At 37.2% G+C, this 20875-nt stretch overlaps 1 protein-coding gene and 1 long non-coding RNA gene across 2 annotated transcripts; one reads left to right on the top strand and one right to left on the bottom strand.

The window, feature by feature from the left end:
* Nucleotides 1–1140: 1140 nt before the first annotated feature.
* Nucleotides 1141–19428, bottom strand: LOC136808615 (uncharacterized). The gene is made up of 17 exons (XM_067065154.1): nucleotides 19259–19428; nucleotides 15510–15635; nucleotides 13195–15153; nucleotides 12227–12807; nucleotides 11628–11866; nucleotides 10579–11442; nucleotides 9500–9711; nucleotides 8602–8762; nucleotides 7959–8094; nucleotides 7499–7627; nucleotides 6176–6316; nucleotides 5395–5571; nucleotides 4709–4831; nucleotides 3949–4092; nucleotides 2922–3038; nucleotides 2357–2485; nucleotides 1141–2011 (listed from the first exon to the last, which is right to left on the bottom strand). Exons 1-17 carry the CDS (start codon nucleotides 19323–19325, stop codon nucleotides 1746–1748), a joined length of 5571 nt encoding a protein of 1856 aa, XP_066921255.1. The 5' UTR covers nucleotides 19326–19428; the 3' UTR covers nucleotides 1141–1745.
* On the top strand, nucleotides 9277–9719 carry LOC136808616 (uncharacterized). Its single transcript, XR_010846907.1, has 2 exons — nucleotides 9277–9379; nucleotides 9573–9719. It is a non-coding gene; the product is annotated as an uncharacterized lncRNA (long non-coding RNA).
* Nucleotides 19429–20875: the final 1447 nt, after the last annotated feature.

Raw genomic sequence — 20875 nt, 5'->3', positions numbered from 1 at the left:
CTATAGTTATGTAAGAAGAGGTCGAGGCTATCAATCCGCTGCTCAAAAGAATATCGTACTTTTTCCCCGAAAATCCCATATCCCAAAGAAATTCCGAAAATCTAAAAGTCTCAGTTTTTTACCCTATGTCCTATGTCCCATAGAAAATTTTGATCTGATGTTCTTTGTCTGCACCCCTGTTTCAATGTTTCAAAAAAATTGATCTATCTGCTGTTCACTTTGTTCATAAAAAACTGTCTCCTAGCAAAGAACAGCAGATATTTCGTAAAAATGACTCGTCGAATGCTTCTGTTTCTACTATTTTCTCTGACTGCTCCATATCCAGTAAATAAAGATGATAATATAGATAATAAAGCTTCTGAAAATTTTGGAATTTTTTGAAGCCTCATCAGTTTTCCCCAAATCAGGCTCGTAAACCAAATAACGGCCACGGTGCTTTCAATCCCGACCATCATTGCGTGACCCTCCAAAATACCGAAGAATTCTTTTTGCGATTTCAGAGACAAAATGATTAAAACTTTCGATGTGCGGATTTTCTTAGTTTTGAGCCATTCATTTAGCCAAGATTCCGAGAGTATGTTTCAATATAAGGTTTTCGAAAGTAAGAACAGTCGATTTCCTCAATATTACTGAAACCGTACGCACCCTAATTCGACGATTGACCTCATACTTTTTCTTTTCAGAAAAGCTTCTCCTTCCCAACCTGTAGGTAGCAATTAGGTACCATCCCTTCTTTGGGAGACACAATATCAAACCGGGTATTTATTCAAATGACCTAAAGAGAAAAATGTTGAAAGTGTAATTCTAGTTATTCAAAACTACCTATGACAATCAACTATAAGGGTGGTTTTCACATAATCCTCGTATATGGTTTTTAAATCTAAAGATTTGTCAAAACAATCTGTCAAAAACATACTTTAATTTATTTACATGTTTAATCATAAATGTGAAAAGTGGTATTAAAAACAAAATATTTACATAATGGTTTTAAAATTCAATACACTACATTAGGAGCGAGTTTATGTATGTTTGTTTTTCTGTGACGGAGACGGTTAGCCTTTAATTTATCTAGATCCTGACTGAATGAGGACGACGGTGAGTTAGCACTTTACGGTTCTTTATTCGGCGGGTCAAAACTTTGCGCGTGTTGGATAGGGATAGGCTGTGTTTCAGTCACTCCATCGTCGTCAAAACTGTAGATACATAAACTGGCTATTATTGTTCAGACCGTTGATCTTCATAAAGCCTGGACTACGAGTGGGGATAAGACTTCCAATCTAAATCAAATTTTGGCTCAAAAGTGGAAAAGAAGGCTTTGACGGGAAATGTTTCCCAGGGTCAATTTAGATTGTAATGGAATTCTTCAATGAGTTTTAGCTGATCAGCCTAACGAGTTTGTTAGAAACAAAGAATCCAAATCAAGCATCAATGCTTAGATTATTTCAAAACAGAAGCAGTGATCTTTCTCTTTTAGTTCCATGATAAAGGTGTGTTTATTTTGTGAGTAATATTAAAGTAGAAAAATATTTGAACTTTTTTTCGAACTATAATTGTGCATCAATTCCATTCACCATAATCATTCCGTTTAGAATCTTCCTCTAAACAAACTCATCATTGCTTGATGTTTTTCAAGTCTTTTTTGGATTGATGGTAAAAAGAATAACCAGAAACTTAATTTTGTTTTAAAAACTATATTCGACCTCACTCACAAGAAGTCATCATCAGCTTTCTTGGATTGTCTTCATTTAAATTTCAGTTTCATTGTCCATTTCAATGTATTTCTCACGATGCGTTCGAACCGGGTTGATCTTCATCAATTTCCGAGATTTCAGATATTTGATGACGAAGATGATCACAACGAGAGCAACCAGGACCAAGATGAGGATGCCAACGAAAAGGCCATTACACATGATGCTTTGACCTCTTTTGGCAGGATCTCTGCATGTACATTTGAATGATTCAGGATCGATGAGACATTCGTCTGTCAGCGCGGCAACTTGGGCTGGGTCTCCTAAAATGAAGATGAAAGAATTATAAATATCAGTTTCTGTTTTTGAAAGTTCCCTCTTTTGCCTCCATTTCTAATATTGTCCACCCTGGACATTTTTATTCCAACCCCCCTCCCGCTTATTATGTTTTGAGAATTTTCCTCTAGCCCGCTTATTCCAAACCCCCCGTTTATTAGGTACCCGATAGTATGAAAGTTGCAATAACCCGCTATGTGTTTTCTCTCATCCGGAGGAAATTGATTTAGCGAAATCTAGCGATCGCTAATCGCTATATATCTGTTATCTTAGAAATTTAGTTTCCCTTGGTGAATTTTCCTTTAAAAATGAGGAAAAATGAGAAAGCTTACTTTCACAGGTCATCTCATTAGCAACAGCCTTGTATCCTTTCTCGCATGTGCAATAATAGTTTGGATTCGCATTTGTACAATTTCCGTGAGGGCTACATTTATCCGTTCCCTCAGCACATTCGTCTATGTCTAAATGGAGATATTAAAAGAAAAGATTATTGTAGATTGTTAAAACATCTAAGTCTACTGACTTCCAATAATGGATTCGTGCCCTTTATAAACTAAATGCAGTTTTGTCTCAATCGGAGTCAATGAGTACCACCAGCAGGTAAAAAAATGCGGTTGGTATTTCAATGACTCTCTTGGTATAGATCATGGTAAAGATAGATTTTGATGTTTATTTGGTATATACTCATCAAGACATCTAGACGTTATTTAACATCAGAATCGCCAAAAAATGAACTGAGTATTTAGAACCCGTTGGAAACTAACGTGACAGTTTACTACTCGAATTCTACTGGCCTAGATTAAGTAGTCTTCTTCAAACTCCCTGTCCCTTTTTGTTCCACTGAGGGTGGTGACCGCCCGGGGTATCTAGGGGCGTTAGAGATTGTCAGCAACAAACCTGTACAGGTGTAACCATCTCCTCTCCACCCAGAACGACATTCACATTCAAATGTTCCAGGGCGGTTGATACAGTCTGCAATCGCATTGCACGGTTTGTCAAAGCATTCGTCAATATCTGTTCAAACGAGAAAATGAAAAGATTTAACTATAGGCATACTTAGCAAACCCTCTCATTGGATTTTCATTTAGCCATCCCAAATAAAGAAATCCAAAATAAGCAAAAATAATCAGGGAGTTAAATGAGTTATATTTCCAAAAACTGAAGTCCTCCCTTAAATTAGTACTAGAAAGGTTATGATCTTGGAATGTCCCGGTTAAGGGTTGAGCTTACAACCTCCTTAATCCTTAGTCGAGAGCTCTGTACAACTCTTGGGTTTATTCGTAAAGGAGTTTGGTGTGTGAACATGGATTCATTTCCAAAGTGGCACTCTTATTGCGATAATCATTACGAGCCACGTTTTTAGATAGAGAGTGTCCGGTAAGAAAGGAAAAATCATAACAAATAAAAGAAGATATTTTGTGAAGCACACAAAATATTTTTATCAAACGTTTAGGCTTCTGCTCATCCTATGTGTCATTGTGTAAAAAGTATATCTATAGAGGTCTGCGATTTATACTACCAAACGTTTTTTTTTCAGCACACAAAATATCTACTTAGTCCATGCTCAGACGTCACGCGATTCCGTATCGTTCCGAAATGAAACGGTTCCGAAACCCAAAAAAGATACAATTACAATGCAAACGGATCGAAACAGTCTCGCTCCACTTTTTTTTCATCGGAACGGAACTACTCCGTTTTCTTGCTCCGAAACCAATATGAACACTCTCGATTTAACGGAAATTATACCGGAGTGATACAAAACCGAACATGGTCTTAACGACACGATTGAGTTTTTCAGAACACCCTCGAAGAATAGTCACTATTCACTTGAAACAACATTTACAGTATTGGTGGTATGTATTCCCGTAAAAGTTTTAAAAACAAAGCCAGCAATAATTTCAAATTGAGTTTTTTTATCGCTAACCTGTACAGTTTGTTGTTCCATTTCCAATAAAGCCTGGGTTACACTCGCATGAATATGTTCCAATTTCATTGACACACTCTGCATGTTCTACACATTTCCCGCTGTTATTAAAACGCCATAGGTCCGTCTCGCACTCGTCAAAATCTGTGGTGAGATTGAAAAGTTTGAGAGGTTGAAACGATGCAACGTCGACGACTGCTGTCGAAAATGGACTGTGGGACGAAATTTGGAAAAAATTGGACTGAAACCAAATCTACTTTTCCCAAATTTTCCAAAAATAGGCATTGATTTTTCTAAACCTGTGACCATTTTGACAAGGATTGTAAACGTGAGAAAATAAGGACACACTGATTTCACAACGGGAATAGTTAAAAGATGATTACCGCTGTAAAGTATAAAAGACTATTTCGAACATTTTTAACTTTCACCAAACCCTTTTATGGTAGATAATTCGGATAATTTTTCCAAAGATGATCTGGAATAAAGTTTTGTGTTACTGGAGTGGGAAACTTTGGCGTCCGTTATTAGATACAAAGCATTCTTATCCAAACAAAGTAGTTCTCATATTTTAATAAGCAGGAATGTTCAATGAGCCCGAAGGGGTAGAGAGGATTCATTTGGACGGAAAATGAAGCCCGTTCTCTCATCTAGAACATATAACCTACGTGATTATGAAAATACGTCTCTAGCCCTTTGCGCTTTAAACTCAATGGGAAAGATATGGACCTTCCAGTCAGAGTTTAGTTGATATTTTACAAACCTAAGCAAGTTTTTCCATTTCCTTGATATCCGTGGTTACACGTGCAGAAATAACTTCCGTTCAAGTTTGTGCAATACGCATTGACGTCACAATCATGAGTGTTTGTAGCACATTCGTCCAAATCTGAAACAAGTGTTGAGTAATCAAGGAACTTATTTTTCTGTTGACCTTTGATCAGGACCGTTTGAAGGTCCATAAAAATGCAAGAGATGAAAAAGAATTATTCAACGGGAAAAGTCAATAGATTGTTTCTAAAAAATATAGAACATGTCAAGAATATTTTTCCGCAAAATATTTGCCATAGATATGTTTCTTCAATTTTGAACAGCTTTATGTTTGATGTGAAAAGCCCTTATTTTGGATTTTTTAAACTTAATTCTTTAAATTATTCACACAAGATTTATACTGAACCCGATAAACGGAGACAGACGGGCGTATGAGGGTTCTTTTTTCGAATCTATTGAACCACCTTGTTTAAACGCTAAGCCCGCAACTTTGCTGTGGAAGGGGGGCTTCCGAGGGTGAAAAATACCGGAATAACTGGTAAAATCCCGGTGTACCGGCCAAAAGTTTCTCAAATACCGGTAAAAAATGTTCCGACGAGTACCGGAATACCGGAAATTCGGCCTTCATATAGGCGGAATCTGGTTGCTACCAGATTCTAAGGTTACTATTAGTGGACCTACCTGTACAATTAACGCCATTCGAGAAATTGCCATTCCATCCTTGATGGCAAGAACAATTATATGCTCCATTATAGTTGATACAATCAGCATGCTCTTTGTGGCACTCGTGAAGAAACTCTTCAATGATCTCATTATTCGCGCCGTGTGAATATTTGAACTCTGTACATTCGTTTATATCTGCAACAAAGGAAAATTGAAGGTGTGTATATACATCCCTGTGTCACAGAGCTGGTGGGGTCCCAAGACCACTGGAAAAGTAGGTCATATTTCATCCCTGGTGGGAAACATACCTTACAATTTCAGCCCCACTGGGAAATTTGGCATTCGACATTCAGTGTTCAGTTGTACTTTTTTGAGCTTGGAACAATATAATTATTATGGGATTTTGATAGATATTTTCATCCCTGCTGTTGGAAAAATATTCCACCAAGGCTGTGAGTCAGAGGTGTGTGAATTATGTTTTTATGTTTTTAAGTCGAATCTACTGAACGTTGAAAAAACGTCCGTTAGACATCAATGTAACGTTAAATGAACGTCAAATTAACATCGTGCCTACTGAGCTGATAGGTTTCAATTAACTTTGACATTTTTTAAGAATCAAAATTTAATTTGAACGAGATCGAGAAATAAAGAACAAACTTGTTAGTAAGATATTTCTTTCTTTCTTTAAATTTTGCTCGAATTCTGCAGATTTTCTTGAGAGCTTTGTGACTCTATTTAGTTCACTTTAAAATTAAAACTATAAAAGATTCAAATGATAGTATTAAGCCATAAGACATACCGTGGCAAGTGATACCATCAGCAAGTGGTGATTTGAATCCATCTTTACAATTACATTCGTACTTTCCTTCGTTTCCATCCAGGTTCGTACAGGTCGAGTTTGCGGGACACGGTGGTGTTTCCAGTAAACATTCGTTCGTGTCTGAATAAAACAAAAATGGTTGAGAGCGTTCGTAAAGTCAAGTCTCTCCGACATTATATTGATTAAGACCATGCTCAGACGTCACGGTTCCGTTCCGTTCCGAAACGAAACGGTTCAGAAACAAGTGTGAAACGTCAAAAAAGAAGACGTTACAAAGCAAGACAAATCGAAACGGTTTCGTTCCACTTTTTTCATCGGAACGGAATTGCTCCGTTTTCTTGCTCCGATACGTCCCGAAACCAATATGAACACACTCGATCCGTAACGAAAATCATACCGGAGCGAAACGGAACAGTAACGTGTGAACATGGTCTAAGCATTAATAGTTTCCTCAAGTTTGTGAAAAAAATGAAACGGAAGAGCCAGCAGATTATTAATACGATCATGGGCTTACAACTGATCATCATACTTGCAAGGTCAGGGATATTTAACCTCTCAAAAGTTAAATTGGAGTAATATTCGAGAGGTAAGATTTTAGTCCCCATGTAAAGGCTATATATTCATTACTGATGTATCAGTACCCTAGTTTCGGGTTAAGATTCAACTTCCCGGACTATGACTCCATTCTATTTTCCGAAATAACAGACTCAATATTGTAAAGGTTTTCTTTTGTAGAGGTACGAAAAATACTGTGTCGAGTTAACATAAAGCTCGTTTTTCAACTAGCCACAATCTTTCAAGAAATATATTGAGAATTCCGGTTATTTTGACGTTTTTCGAGATTTAAAGTTCGGGCGAAAAAGCCGATTTTGGGCTATCTCTTTAATTTAATCGAATATTTCAATTTGAGACGGGTAGGCAGACTTCCAGGCTATATTCGGAGCCTTACTGGACTATTTTTGAACTTTTGGATCCTCAGAGTCTTAAGGTCGTGATAGACGGTAACATTTTTGTGTAACATTTGCTAACATTTCTAAAAATAGAAGATCTCAAAAATGTGCTCAAGAAATGTTGAAACTCTACCCTTCGAACCTACTTTAGAGCACTTACAAATCGATTGTGGTTTCAAAACTTCCTGGGGAATTTCCCATTTGTCTCAAATATTTCTTGAAGGATTGCAGGGTACTTTTCCCGAAACGGAGGAAAGCTTTGAGGATTTCACTTCATATAAAGGCTTGTCTGCTATTTTTAAGACACCCTACAGTGAAAGACGGTAAGATATTCGGGAGATAACAAACTCACCGACGCATTCACCAGATTCTGTGTCACGTTCAAATCCATCATTACAATCACATTCGTAATAACCAGGTGTGTTTCGACAAGTTGCTAACAGTGAACATGTGTCTATCTTCAAGTCACATTCGTCAATGTCTAAATATTAAGGAGATAATTGAAGTTATTGAGGAGATAATAGATGTCTGAAAAGAGTCTTATTGTCAGGCAAAAATAAAGAAAAGTATACATTGAGGAGGCTTATCCTGTTTTTATCTAAGCTAGACATGAAAATCATAATACAAATTTGAAATCAACCGGCTTCCATACAGTATGTATGAAATCAAAATTTTGTGTGGCTCGTTATTTTTCCATCATTATTTTCACATTTTTAGTAACTTCAACTTTTTAACAGCTCTCCATACAAATGTTTTTCTCACGGGGCTGGATTTCTAGAAAGAATTGAAAGTGTTCATGTCAGAAAACTCACCATAAATTTCTATATCAATGAGATTTGACTTGACTTTCAGTCCTTGATACTCAGCCTCACAAACATAGATGCCAGTATCATTGATATATCCTTTGATCCTCAAGAAACTCGTCAATACTTGTTCTTCTTGGTAAAGCTAACAATGAAACAAAAATAGCTCTAATTTTCGTCTCCGTGCCTGGACCTAAATCCCGCCATTTCGGACGAAATAAGAGCAGAATCTGCTCCTTCGTCAGCCGTGAACTCCTCTGTTAAATGGCTATATAGTTATAACCCAGTTTGTACAATTTTTCCATTATATTCTTATAGTCATTAATTTTTACACATAAAAGCAGCAACTCCGTTTCACAACGTCAGAATTAATGAAAAATAAGTCCGCCAAGAGGTGTTTGGCTAGATGTTTCAATAAATTTTCCTCATAGCCTAGTGCAATATATTGTCGTCTGTTATCAGTGTTTTAAACCTTTTTGTGCTTGAGAACAATATATGAAGTTCATCCGTTGCGGACCTGAACTTTTCATTAAAGTTGATAACGGAGTTTTGGAGAACATATTATTAGATATGCTAATTTCTAAATAAAATATTTTGAAAGCGTTGTCCACAGCTTTAATACTATATCCAGAGAAGAATGTATTTTACATACCACGTCATCTTTGTACCAACGGTAAATGACGTCGCCGTCCGCCACAGCATGGCATTCCCATTCCTTTCCAATCCCCATCAAATGTGTTTTATGGACAGCAGGTGTCATAAAAGGTGTCAGGAGGAGAGGTCCTTTGTCATTCACCGAAATTATTGCCGGCTCTAAAAAAATACAATATGGAATATATGCCGGTTGTGACAATAAAACTGGCATTGTTTACGGAAAAAATTTCGGCAGTAGATTTTGGGACAAACTTTCAATATTTTTTATTCCTTTTTATTCCTTGTTCTGTGACCTTGATAGGATGGACTAGCTAATGGTCATCAAGGTTTTGAGCATAAAATTGTTACATACAATTTTATCAAGATAGCTATAAAATTAGCTAATTTAGCTTGAAAATAAGTTTTTAAACTCGCACAGAACAAAAGCAGTGCATGATTGAGTTGATACTGATGTTGAATGTAAAGCTAAATTTTGTAACAAGTAACGCTCAAAAACAAATCTGTCGTAAAAAAAATGCGTCGCAATAGTTTTTTTTCAACTTTTTGATGTATCGGTTAGCTTTACAGCTACTCTCATGATGGATTTTAGATTTAAAATGTGAGTTTTTTTGTGATTTTTTTTCAATGTGAAAGGGAAAATTTCGTTCACAAGATGGTGCTTCGGAGATTCCTTTGCGCTTTATATTAATACTTGATTTCTTATTCTTTCTTTAAAGACTTGATAAAATGGTTAGAATTGGATTGCCCTTTAGAAGAACTAGACTCTGAGATAAAAGGTAAAAATTTAATAAATTTGACCTAAGCCTTTTTGATAGTGGTTTTTATATGATGGATAGTTGGCTAAGTTATTGATCAGTCTCGAAAATAAATGTCTGTTTCTGATTCATCAAACCAACCTGTCAAAACGATTCCCAAAGTTGTCTTCTCTGAAACCACAATAAGTTGATTATTTGTCGATTTCATTTTCAGTACCAAACGATCCCATTTCTGTAACCGAACACCACCAAATATGGTCATTGTCGTCTTATATTGAAAGTGTCGGAGATAGGTGAGTCTATAGAGGCTGGTGACGAGTTGGTCGTTCACGAAGACAGCAACTTCCATGGAACTAAGAAAGTAAGTAACAAACATTAGATTGTGACTTGAGTATGGATCCTAAAAATGTTTAGGCTTTGGCTGGGGGTTTGTTTTGTTTTTGAGCTGGTGAATAAAAATTAAGACCGGCGAATTCTAGATTCTAGGCTGGAGAATTCTTAACAAGTCCCGTGTTTTGATTAGTGTGATATGACGGCGAACCGAACTTTTGGACCGGCGAATCGAATTTTTTTCTTGCCGTGAACCGGCGAAAATTAACTGTTTTTCGGGCCTAAAAAGACCCATGCTTTGGGGTAACCTTAGAATTATTTCATCGCAAGGGCATAAAACAAGAAGAGCAATTTTCAAATTAGGCTATCCCAGGTTGTCGGAAGTATAAAATTAGAGTCTAAAAAATTGCGTACAATTCAATCATTCCAGACTGAGTTTTGTCATTTTGAGCCTCGTTTTTGTAAGAAAACGTCTTTTAAAAATAGTGAAAGGGCTTCTCAAAAATGGTATTGCAAGATCACGTGAAAATGAAAACAATATTATTTGAACTTGTGATAAAATGTCATGTGCTACCTAGCTGTATTACTTTACCATACTCCCTTCTCATAGACCCACTGGGACCCCTCTCCACTGGAAAATTGGCCAAAATATCGTCCCCAGTGGAAAATTACCCTCCAATTTTTGTTCCCATTGAAAATAATCAAATAAACCAATCCTTACTGCAAGATATTATGCTATTTTTCCCATCCCCACTGAATTATCTGACTTAAAAACAAAAGAATTGACATCCCCAGCCACAAAACATATGAAATTATCAATCCCCATCGAGTTTCAGTCCGTTATTTTTATCCTCACTGACTGAAAGAACCCTACTGTGTCTGTGTCTTACCTGTTATGACACAATGCAGAACAATCTTTGATTTCCAGCAACAAGTTTAGATGAAGACTGAATGAACCTGATTGCTCTACGATCAATTGATTCTTATATGTTGAAAATTGGTCCATGAAAAGTTTAGGGAACGTTGTGTTGTGGGTTGTCCAGCTCTTCATTTCGACCCAATGAGGTGGTAAAACGAATTCGTAAGATTGTTGTGGTGCAACTGAGGTACTGCTAATCCCTTGTCCGAAATAATTAACCTTCCTGTCCGAATTGCGCTTAATTGTTGTTTCTTCGGATTTCGTTTGAAAGTAGAGATCTAATGTATCTCCCATTGATAATTTAGCCAGGCAGATGAAATCCAAATCGTGATTGCAGCTTGTGGTATAACATGTTAATTCCAAATGACAAAGTAGCTCTTCAGAATTCTTCAGAATGCTAACATGAAACGTCTTAGTACCAACATTTTCGATGATTAACGCTGACATCAGCAAATATACTCCATCAGCATTCACTGATACTTTACCAGAGCCAGACGCGAATTGGTCGGTAGGTACGTTCCATAGAGTTAAGGAATTATATTGATCAATACCAGGAAGGACGACGTCTTGGTTGAGAAAAGCATACCATCCTTTGAAAGTCGAGAACGTCGGTGCGTAGATACACGAAATTGTCGCCTCTAATAGAGTCACGTTTAATACGGACATTGGATTTATGAAAGTGTCGTTTTCTGTTGCGTTGACTAGGTCGAGTTGATATTGATTGAATAAAGTTTGATATTTTGAGGTATCATAAATAGGTGTCACTTTGAACTCTACATTGTCGTTCAGTTTGAATTCTTGCAACGTTTGGACCGATGTTGAAGTTGGTGAATCGCTGAAATAAAACGATTGTAATATAAAGAGAATTTTTTGGAAGTGGACGCTATATTTTGGTCGACCATGTCCATTGATTGGCATAAGAAATTTAGGCAAGCTTATGCAAGATTTTTTATTCGTCTCTACTTTGAATAAAATCATTGTTGGAGTATATAGTTTGTTCTTATTAAAAAAAACATGTACCTAATATCGAATCGGAATGTCTCACGGGCGCTTTCATCAACTTCTATTGAGATTTCAGCTCCTGTGATATCTGTGTTTGATGTTCCATCAACCATAGCATTGATCGCTAACATATAGAACCCATTGTTTGGGATTGTGAGCTTCCCGCTACTTCTCGTTTCGTAGGCGTTTGAACGAAGAAGACGGGAGAATTCAGTCCCGTTTATCCGTCCCCCGTCGTGATGAACTGTCGAGGGAGCCTGTTTGGGAGAAAACGAAATTGCTTTACAAATACCTACCAGCGTGCGCCTCATCAAGCCATCACGCCAAACTCTCTACACAAGGTTAAGATATTTGCCAAAGAATTTGAAATCACGACATCACGCAAAAAGATCTTGTTGGGGGATCTTTTTACATACGCAAATATGCTAAGAATTTGAAATTTCAAATAATTGACTTGTCAGGGTTTGTAATTTTTATTGAAATCGAACTTTTGAAACCGAATTCTAAGAGAAGTCAAAAGACGGAGCGCTGAATCAGAAAACCCCTCTTCGTTAGGTTAAGCTTGCAGATACTTAAGAGACAACCTCTTTTCTGTCAACCTTGAAAAAATTTGATACCTTTGTGTTTGCGGTGAAAGACGCTTTCTGGGATTCTTCTGGTATCATGAGAATGGAGAAGCCGCTGGGTGCAATGATTTTGGTGTCGGCGATATCCGCTGATGTGAATCTAATGTCCACTACATCACCTTTCTTTAAGAAAATGGATCCAGATAGATGCATTGTTTCTACTTTAAAGAAAGATTTTTGTTGGACGTTCAATCCGTTATTTGGTGATGTATTTTCATTGATGAATAATCCTAGCTGCATTAAAATGCTTTGTTCCTTGGTATATTCAATCTCAACGTTGGCTGAGATGATGAAAATACCATCATTATAGATACTAACTTTACCAGAGGAAAAATACACTTTATCGGTGTACGCAAACGAGCCAGTATTAGCGCCGCCGAAACTGAATGCAACCGGTCGCCATAGTAACCCATTGGCTTTGAAGAATGCGTCTTGATCAAGCGTCGCCAAGCCACCTGACAGTTGATTGGTATGGTGGTGAACGGGTAGATAAACAATCGACCAACTACTTGATTGAACCAATCGAAATGCTGTATCTTCACCTGTTTCGATCTCAATAAACATTTTATCACCTATGTGGGAAGAATCAAAAAGAAAAAACATTACCATTTTTGTCTAAGAACGTATCGATTTCTGATTTTGACTTTAGATACTTACTTTTGGAATTTGGAGTTTTTTAGTTTAAAAAAAATTAAGAGATATTTACGATCCACTCAAAAACGTATAATGGTCTATAATTTGTTTAAGAAACACTGGAGCATTTTCCGTAAGAGCGAAAAGAAAACGGGTCTCTAATAAGCGCTCTGTTTTGATTTCGTGTAAGCAACAGTAATATGCTAATGAGCGCAATTTTTCAACCAATCAGGGTTTGTTTACTCATTATTTTTTCGTGTAAATTACACGGAACCGAAGCAAAGAACTAATGGTTGAAACTCGTGCATTAAACGAAGTTTCTTTACCTTTATTGGCACGAAACGTTCCCGAGAAGAAGAGTGTGTACGAAGAACGTGACGACGGAATACTTTTTAATCCGATCTTTCGTTTGGAGTATAACCCACCAACATATTGATCGTTCAGTTTCAATTGTGCTTTATAGAATGATGTAGTACTTGGTTGAACAGCATCGTCCATGATGATTGTTGCTATTGTGTAGTATACTCCATCAAAAGGTGTTTCAACCATACCGTATGTGTCTAGCTCCATCCCTTGTGCAGATTCAACTCTCCATCCTTGAACAGCTCTCTTTTTCGAATCTTCAACTTTGGCAAATGATTGATCTGAATTGATGATGGATTGAATGTAAACAGATTTGGAGCTAATGTATGCCACATTTAACCCACCAGCCTGGACACTCCAATCTTCATCATCAGCCTGGACATACAGAGATAATGTTTGATCTCTCTGGAGATGCAGAACACCTCCACTATTTAGGGTGATCCGGTTTGATGGATATGTATCTTTTGCGTATAAACCTCTAGTATGAAGTTTATCACCATCTCTGACAATATGAATGGTGACCCTCTGCTCACTGCAGTCTGAGAGAATAGTATTGGCAGTAACCAGGTAAACTCCCGCTCTCTGGACAGTGAATACGCCACCAGTAGTATTGAAAGAATTTGTGAAATGGTAAAGACCTCCTTCACCATGTGATTCCCAAGGGAAGAGACGTGTTTTTTCTTTGGTTTCGAATTTCAGTAGATCTTCTAATCCAGCATGAAAGCCTGGATGAACAGTAGGTGATTGAATAGCACTGAATGTTGAATCACTTCTGATATGGATGCTCGTGGCATTAATACCGGTGATTGCGACTGATAGTGGTGTTGTTTTATCCAATAGGAATATCGCGATCATATTGATGGTAAAGTAACACTCATCGTTACAGATCTTCGTTGATTTGCTTTTGAAGAATGGTAATTCACCTTTGTAAAACACCAAGGTGATGACTGGTTCTGCAGATTCAGCTTCAACTTTCAAGATGATGTTTGCCGAGATATAGTAGACACCGTGACCATCGACTCCTTCGATACTGAAACTCCGGTCGTCAACAAGAGTTGCATGATCCAGATAATCATATCTATGGTTCTGGTATCCTGTATAGTTCCATTTTTGTAGGATGCTGTATTCGCCAGCTTTGACGTCACTTAATATGTATTGTGCATTGTTGTTGAGATCAGCGCGATATCCGTTGCCGTTGGCTGCCGCTGGTTTAATGAGGAGGATTGAGAATGTGGTATTGCCGAGGATTTGGATGTCCTCGTCTGTAGTGGCGTGGAATTTGACAACAGCTGTTGTCTTGAGATGTAGCATATCAGTGATGGAGTATGTGTTGATTTCATTGGCTTTGTTGATGTACGGATGGTCTGTGATTGGTTCATTATCAGCCATGATTTGAAGCTGAAAGAATGCATCTCTGGTTGAAGTAACAATAAGATTAATAGTAAGTAGGTATACTCCATCGTTTGGAATCTGGATATGCGAGATTCCTTCACGAAAGTTAGATGCACTGGTGAATTGGCCTGAATATCTATTTGACCAGGGACCGATCGATTGATCCTCGACCTTGTAAACAGACATTGGATCTGAGAGACTGAATAGGCATCCAGGGATGGTGGAGACGTCATCATGATATCGGACATGCAGATAACTTCCTTCAAAGACATCGATTCTACCATTAGATAAGACTTGTATGTTGATGTAATCTCCAACGAAAAGCTGTAGAAAACCACCCGCTTCTAGCGTGTCTTCATTAAAAGATTGGCTTTCTGCTACTAAAGCGTTTTCTCCTGCGTGTGAATTGACAACAACTTTTACAGTGGTATGTCTGTTTGATATATACTTCATATTAATCATGAATGATACGAAATAGATTCCAGTCTTCCCAATGGTTAGCGTGCTCCGTAAAGGATCCAAACTGCTGTCTAAATAACACAGATTAAGAAAGTGTAAATACATCTTTTTTCTTTCAAGTTTAGAAGGAGATATAGAACCGATATCAAAATTTTTTTGCTTTCTAAGCACGTTAGTCTGCGACAGCAGTTGAAGGCAATCCGAAGGCTTTTTTTTTATAGCTATCTACCTAATGCAGGAGAGAGCGCCACTCTTTCTCTACACTTACCCTCGATCATTTCTCATAATATTGCTGAGCTTCTTTCTTTCTTTTGTTTAAAAGTGCTGTGTCAGCAAATGGTAGGAGATACGTTAAGTGATGTATGTCCTTTGAGGGGTTGAAAAAATCTAAACATCTCGATCAAATAAAGAAGTTAATAATGCTTACGTTGGTTGTATTGGCCAGGTTGTGAAGAAAAAGCTTGCCACCCCTTGATAGTATACCACTCGTTTAACACTTCAGAGTTCTGATCCACGCCTGTTGCTCCACTAAATCCATGCTCCGGATACGAAGCTAAAATGAGAGAATGGGAAATTATTTTGTCTGAAAGAACTTTCTGAATGAGATCAATTCAAAGCTTTAAAGCCCATTCGCTTTTAGTTTGCACGTTTTCTTGTTTTCATGTGGAAACCATTCTCAAGGGAATTAGTCGAATTAAGCTGGCATGGTTTTCACATGGTAGCAAAATAGTGCACACTAAAAGCGAAATTTGTTGCTCTTTGAGTTTTACGTTTTGAGAGATTCTTTTTCCAATCTACATCAAGGTGGAAAAGGCAATTTTACTGACCGAGATATGCACGGTCCTTGTTATATTGATTATGAGAAGTGTGTAAATACTCTCTATGCAGTAGACCGTTCAACTTTTGCTCTAAAAGGACTTGCACTCAGATGCGCTACAAATATGTAATTGTATTTACTTACAATTACAAACTTTTCGGGAGTCACGGACCCTCCGGTAAACTAAAAGAAAATCTCGTGTGGTGTTAAGGTGGAAATGGGTAAGTAGCTTCTTTTAAAGGCTAAAACGTTCCCTTGTAACCTCGAATCTTATTGTTACAACGATCCAGTATTTATAACACCCAGTTCAGGTTTCTCCCCACAGTTTGGGCCGTTGTTTTGTTCTGTGTAAACACTTAGCTTTTTATAAACCCTGGAAGCAGTATCAATCCCGACAAAGCAAAAGTTTTTAATCGAAGTTTATTTTTGTAGTAGTACCTTTGTAATATCACTACTCAATAGCGGTGTAAATGCATCGAGACTGCTAGCTCTACTATCTTTTCCCGATGTAGTGCAGAGCGTTAGGCAAAGTTTTAGTATTTCGGTAGCTTCTTGGTGAGTCCCATTTTCAATATACTCTGATCAAAGATGGCGGATTTAGCTTAGTCCAGGATTTATAAAGGTCAGTGTAGGAAACGTATTACTCAGGAGGTCTCTGAAGAGGAAGGAGAAGGTATGGGCTGTAAGTAAGATGGGAAGATAAGAAACTTGTAGTCTCAAAGGAATAATTCGTGACCCAGAAATGAAAAGTAAAAATCAAAGAGAGAAGAAATTCTTGATTTCTCGAATAAGCTCAGTATGTAATCTTTTATATGTTCATTTATATTTTAAAATGTTTTGATTTGAAATCTCTCTCGCCACTTATCTAAGGATTCTACTTTAGTCAAACTCGTAACTCGTACATCTAACACGTAGAAGAAAAGAATCGTCTTGTTGCAACCCTCAAATATACCTTAGCGTTTGCTTTTATAAACTTCAGTCCTATACAGAATAATGAGTCAGTTTAGGCTCTTTGTGGCTTTAGATAGGGTCATAGAAAGTGCGAAGAACGGTCGAGTTCAATTTTTGAAAAAAGTATAGAGGTTTCTTTCAAGAAGGAATTTTGGATCTCTCTCAACATAACAACCGGTTTTGGGTTCCAATTAATTGAATTAATATGCACGATATATAAACCACAAAATGGTGCTTAATTATTAATTAAGGACCCTAACTGGGTTATTTTCGCACCTTTTTTCCTTCCTTGTTTTCCTTCAGGGTTTTTTATTCTTCTTTTTTTTCTACTACTCACAATATACAATATGGTTAGACGGGTTTACTTGTAATTTTTGGAATACAATGTTCATTTGCCAGGAGACAGCAAAATAAGGTTTTTTCAGTCTGGGAGATCGCTTTAGACGACCGTAATTTTACAGGCTTTTAGGCCATCTCGAATTTACGCAAGAAGGGTTGATAGGAGATATTGAAAGTGTTTATTGTGGTTGGCATTGTGTTGGTACACAGGAGATCATTCAGGTAGAATGATATCACCCAGGGGACGTGCCAAAAATGTATACCATATATAATGAGTCATTTTCAGCATTATATTTGAGAGGGACGACTCAAATTTTCACCTGTCATCGGGTTTAAGTTTTATCTGCATGGGTCTGGATATCGTCAAATATTTGTCTGATAGGGTAGATTTTGGAACTCTCGGTGTACGCCCCCGCCCCTCACCCGTCAATGTTCTCACCTTCCCTAGGCTGCTCATATCCCTAAAATGATGGACGTCTACAAGAACAGCATACCTTCAGGGAGCGCACGGGTTTGTCGGTGTCATACGGGGTTATGTAGCCCTTTTTCTGTCGGTATTTCGGTGTCAAAACCCGTCTGCCAAGTGTTTAGAAAGTTTTCTGTCAGTGATGACGGTGAAAATGCGACCGTGTAACGTTGTTGGTGACCCCTTATGCTTCCTCCCTTCAATTCTTGATATGCACAAGACAAGACGACGTCATATTTCCTAGCGGAACCACCCGAAAACAGCTGGATTTTGATCACCGAGTTTCTATTTTTAGTAACAGAGAGGGTGGGGGTTAAATCCCGGCTTTTTTGGGTGTTTCCGTTAGAAAGCTGACCTATACGAAGAATATGTAGGGAAAGTCGTTGGTTTACTGAATTCCATCTGTTTTTCCATCAACCAACGGATTAAGATCTTTTCAAATGAATTTCGTTCGCAGTCTTAACAATCAAATCAAGTTGATCTGTTGAAGACTTTCATTTTGCTTTTTTTCCCTTTTTTTCTACTTTAGCCTTTTTAATGAACATACATATGATTTCACATAGCTTTTCTTGGACCTTTTGATTATGTGTGGTTTTCTTGTTTAAATTACGTAATGTCTTCTGTATATTTGCCCTTGTAGAATGATTTCCAGTTTCGGTTGATTTTCTTTTAGTTGGATTGGTCTCTACTTGGAATGATCGATCGAGTGTTACGAATTTTTGAAAACTAAAACTTCGATACCAGGTTGGAAAATTTTGTAGCAAGATTCTCCACTATCTGAATCCTTCACTTAGCTTGATGAAAAATATTCTTTTGAAGGATTCAATCCGGGAAAATCAACATTGTTCTCGATTCGAATCATCAATGTCTAAGTATTGAAAAGGTGGCGGTTACTAAAAAATGCATCTTTGGGAGTGCAAGCAGCATAGTCTTTAGGTCTATGAAATTCACCGTCCACCCATCCATTAAGAAACCTCAGGGTATGTGATTTGAAGATTAAAAGGATTGAAAGAAACCACAGAACAAGATGAGGATAAAAAAATTTTGCTTGTTAAATTGCTAAAACATATGTTTCTTTTTGAAGGGAATGAAAAAAAAGAAGAAATATATTTTCGCTGTAATAGAATTCAAGGCTTAAATGGAGCCTGTGGTTTTCGTGCGAAAAATCTTCGGGCTAATGTTTTTCTTGTTTTACTTAACTAAGTTTGTGTGTGGTTACTAGTTGTTTCAAGGGTTTCCACTCGTTTTTGGGGATGGGGGTCGATTATTTGAGTTATTGTATAAGAGAAACTACGGAGTTACACTGAGTTAGATGGGCCTAAAGTCGTTTCCCTCATACAAGCAGAAGAAAAAATCTCGGTGTTACTGACAGCTTTTATTGATTTAATGGCTAGGGGAAAGAGACAGGGGTGTGAGAAAAGGAGGTGAACAATTGCTTTTACCTTAAAAGTGCATTTTAGATTTCTTTCATTTGATTTACTTTCATTAAAACTACTCCCTATCTATGTAATTGCCGTATTTCTAAGCGAATCGGCAAGGAGCAGCAAAACTGGAATTTGAATAGCAACAGCAGTTCAAATTGACAAGAAATCTATTTCCTTACCTGACACAGGGTCAATTTGACGTAATATCAACAAACAGACCCAACAAATTACCACTGACCACTTCATTGTGGCTTCTATTTAAAGTTTTTGACCAGAAAATATATAGATTTATCACAGCCAGACAAAGTCACACCAGATAACAAAATTATTTGTAATTTTCTCCCAATATTTTGTCGTTATGGGGCAAAAAACTTTCGTTTTCATTTCAATCGAACTTAAAACTCTCCTTCGTTGGTTCATATTCTTCCCAGTTTGAATAGAGATAGGGGTTTACAAAACACCCTTGGGGAAGAGTATATTCACTACTTCAAAACTGTATTCAAGCGTTGCTACTGAAAAAACGCTGTATCATTTGTTTAAATTTGGAAGTCAAGAAAATTCATCAATTTTAATATTAATATCTTTTTTCTGCATAATTTTCAAAAAATATTCATACATTCAAGATAAATGAAAAATTGATCACATCATTATGACGTCACGCTAAGTTTTCCACCCAGTTTTTGGAAAAGCACGGTTAAGCTTTGCAAATACTCCTCATCTCTCACCAATATTTTTTTTCGAATCACAGAAACATTCAAATAATGAAGGTCGAGTTACAGAGTGAGTTGACTCTATATATCGGCACTCTGAGTGTTTACTATTAAAGATAAACTTTCGAAATGAATGTTTTCTCATAATTTCAAAATTTGTTGGAAATTTAAGGACTGAGGGTGTGAAAAAGATTTTGAAAGTTTTCAATATAAATTGAAGATAAAGTTGTTTTCGGAACAAATCGTGTGATTTCAAGTGTGAAATGAGATTTTTTTTTCAAGAATATATTTTCTGGAGTTTTGAATTTTCTGGATGGAGCTGGATGAAAACACTTCTCGCAAATAAAGCAATGAAGTTTCTTTCTCTGCAGATATCAGGATCGCTATAGCGATTGTAAATTAGGTAAACCCGAATAATTATTTTTACACAAAAGGAAGCCACAATGCTGGACAAAAGGTTATAGACAAATGAAATTTCTGCGAAAAATGATGAGAAATAGAGCAAGAAGACTCTTCAATGTGTCTGAAAGGGGATGGAAGTTAAGAAAAACACTTTTGAAGTCGTTGCATTGCTTTTGAATTGCTTTTGAGGGAACCACAAGCAAAAAATCAGCGTTTTGATACTGGTGTAAGCCAGTTAATCAAGCCCTTGTGGTTTGCCCTTGTAGTTAGACTGCAGCGGGTGACTTTCAAAGACAGCTTTGGATGGGTTTGGAAAGCACCCAGAGCCTCTTGGCAACTTGTTTTTGATCGATATTGAAGTATTTTGCAAATATTGCAGAAGTCTACAACCTTTTGTCCAGCATTGCAAAGCATGCTTAGTGGTGATTGTATTTTTAGATGACTGGAGCGTTTTTGCATGTTTTTTGCGTGCAGTTTTTCGCATTCTTATTTTGAAGATTTTGAAGCTATTATTTCCAATGACCTCTGGCGACGCAAGCGCATCGGGTTGCGAAGGTATTCTAGTTTTCTAGAGTCAGCTTGCCAGTAAAAAACGACAATGGCTTTTTTCTCGGCACAGTGAGTCATAAAAGATCGCGTGTTAGGGGTAATTCTCCGGCGGGAATTTTACACACGAGACGTATC

Source organism: Clytia hemisphaerica, unplaced genomic scaffold, assembly GCF_902728285.1.
Source record: "Clytia hemisphaerica strain Z4C2 unplaced genomic scaffold, Clytia hemisphaerica genome assembly, whole genome shotgun sequence".
Classification (NCBI taxonomy): domain Eukaryota; kingdom Metazoa; phylum Cnidaria; class Hydrozoa; order Leptothecata; family Clytiidae; genus Clytia; species Clytia hemisphaerica.
Note: the sequence above shows the minus strand (reverse complement) of the source record. Positions and strands in the feature narration are given on the sequence as shown.